The sequence below is a fragment of the Pangasianodon hypophthalmus genome, chromosome 21, assembly GCF_027358585.1.
Source record: "Pangasianodon hypophthalmus isolate fPanHyp1 chromosome 21, fPanHyp1.pri, whole genome shotgun sequence".
NCBI lineage: Eukaryota > Metazoa > Chordata > Actinopteri > Siluriformes > Pangasiidae > Pangasianodon > Pangasianodon hypophthalmus.
Genome location: NC_069730.1, coordinates 11,808,987 through 11,810,152, shown reverse-complemented (window position 1 = coordinate 11,810,152; position 1,166 = coordinate 11,808,987). Strand labels below are relative to the sequence as shown.

Below are 1,166 nucleotides of genomic sequence, written 5' to 3'. Positions count from 1 at the left end.
TACCCTGTTGCTGTAATCCCCAAAAATATTTCAGAACTTTCTTTATTGAGAAAATAATAAAATCTGCTGCAAAACTTTATTACATTATAAACACTTGGCTTCATTTAATATATATATATTAATTATATATATATATATATATATATATATATATATATATATATATATTATATATATATATTTCACAAAGCAACTGCACTGCCACTTCCAGGGAAAGTTTTATTTATATCAATATATTTAACTTCTGGTCAAAGAAGAACCAGCATTTTATGACTGCAAATCCACTCCACATCTAATGCATTAACAATTGACAGGAACACTTATTTAGATGAAAGATCTAAAAGTTATGGCTATTTTATTAAAGCAAGTGATGCTAATGCCCTACCTTCGAGCGAATAGCCCCCTCTCGGGTAGTTTTGGGGTGGCGTGGGGCGCACCATCCTGGGAATGCCCCCTGCTAAGGCGGCCATGTCCCGAATTCCTAAGGAACGGCACTTAACGAGGCCACTTAACGGTGCAATGAACGGCGGATTTAGAGATCCAGGCGGAATCTGTTGAAGGTCAGGTGTCGGTGTTTCCCGTTATCTCTGACGAGGCCGACGAGATGTCACCGTAATACGTCCTCAGAAAACCAACTTCGTGGGGAAAACCCACTCAGGAAAGTCCTTCGAAGTTAGCGAGTGCTATCCAGACCAGAGGAAACGATGTTGCTCGTGAAATAAACTTCAGCTAAGTCATAAAGTCAGCTCTGCCCTGCGCAGCCGTGTGGACGCACTTGTTGTGTGGATTGAGTCGGCGCTGGGAAGCGAAACATTTTATCAGTTGTAGAGTTGTGTCCCTACAGCGCACCGAGGCCTGTGATTGGCTGAGAGAGGGAGGGTCCGGAGACCCGACGGCGTTCTCTGATTGGTCCAAATATGTAAAGTTTTTCTCGTGCCGTGACCTCGAGGGTTCAAGGCGATGTGACACTGATAAAAACATCCAGCTTCAATTCGGAAGAGTTCTCTTTGAGTAGATCAGGAGGGACATTCTGTGCGTTATTTTCATTCCATAAGGTCTGTCACAAGTAGCCTGGTTATTAAACATATTATTAAATGTATGTGAACTAAGCCAAAGGGTGAGTTAAGCAATAATAAAGCCTGTGCATAAGATCCGAGGAGCAGCGA

The 1,166-nt window shown here is 42.0% G+C and overlaps 1 protein-coding gene across 3 annotated transcripts in view; it reads right to left on the bottom strand.

The window, feature by feature from the left end:
* pax3a (paired box 3a) overlaps positions 1-832 on the bottom strand; it is a 26,094-nt gene extending 25,262 nt beyond the window's left edge. For 2 of the 3 annotated variants that reach the window (XM_026925819.3, XM_026925817.3), the window contains exon 1: positions 386-831. In XM_026925819.3, the coding sequence (XP_026781620.1) occupies positions 386-470 (85 nt within the window). In that variant the 5' untranslated portion in view covers positions 471-831. Of the gene's footprint in view, positions 1-385 lie in introns of all 3 variants that reach the window. The other variant, XM_026925818.3, reaches the window with a different exon arrangement.
* Between the last annotated feature and the right edge of the window lie 334 nt (positions 833-1,166).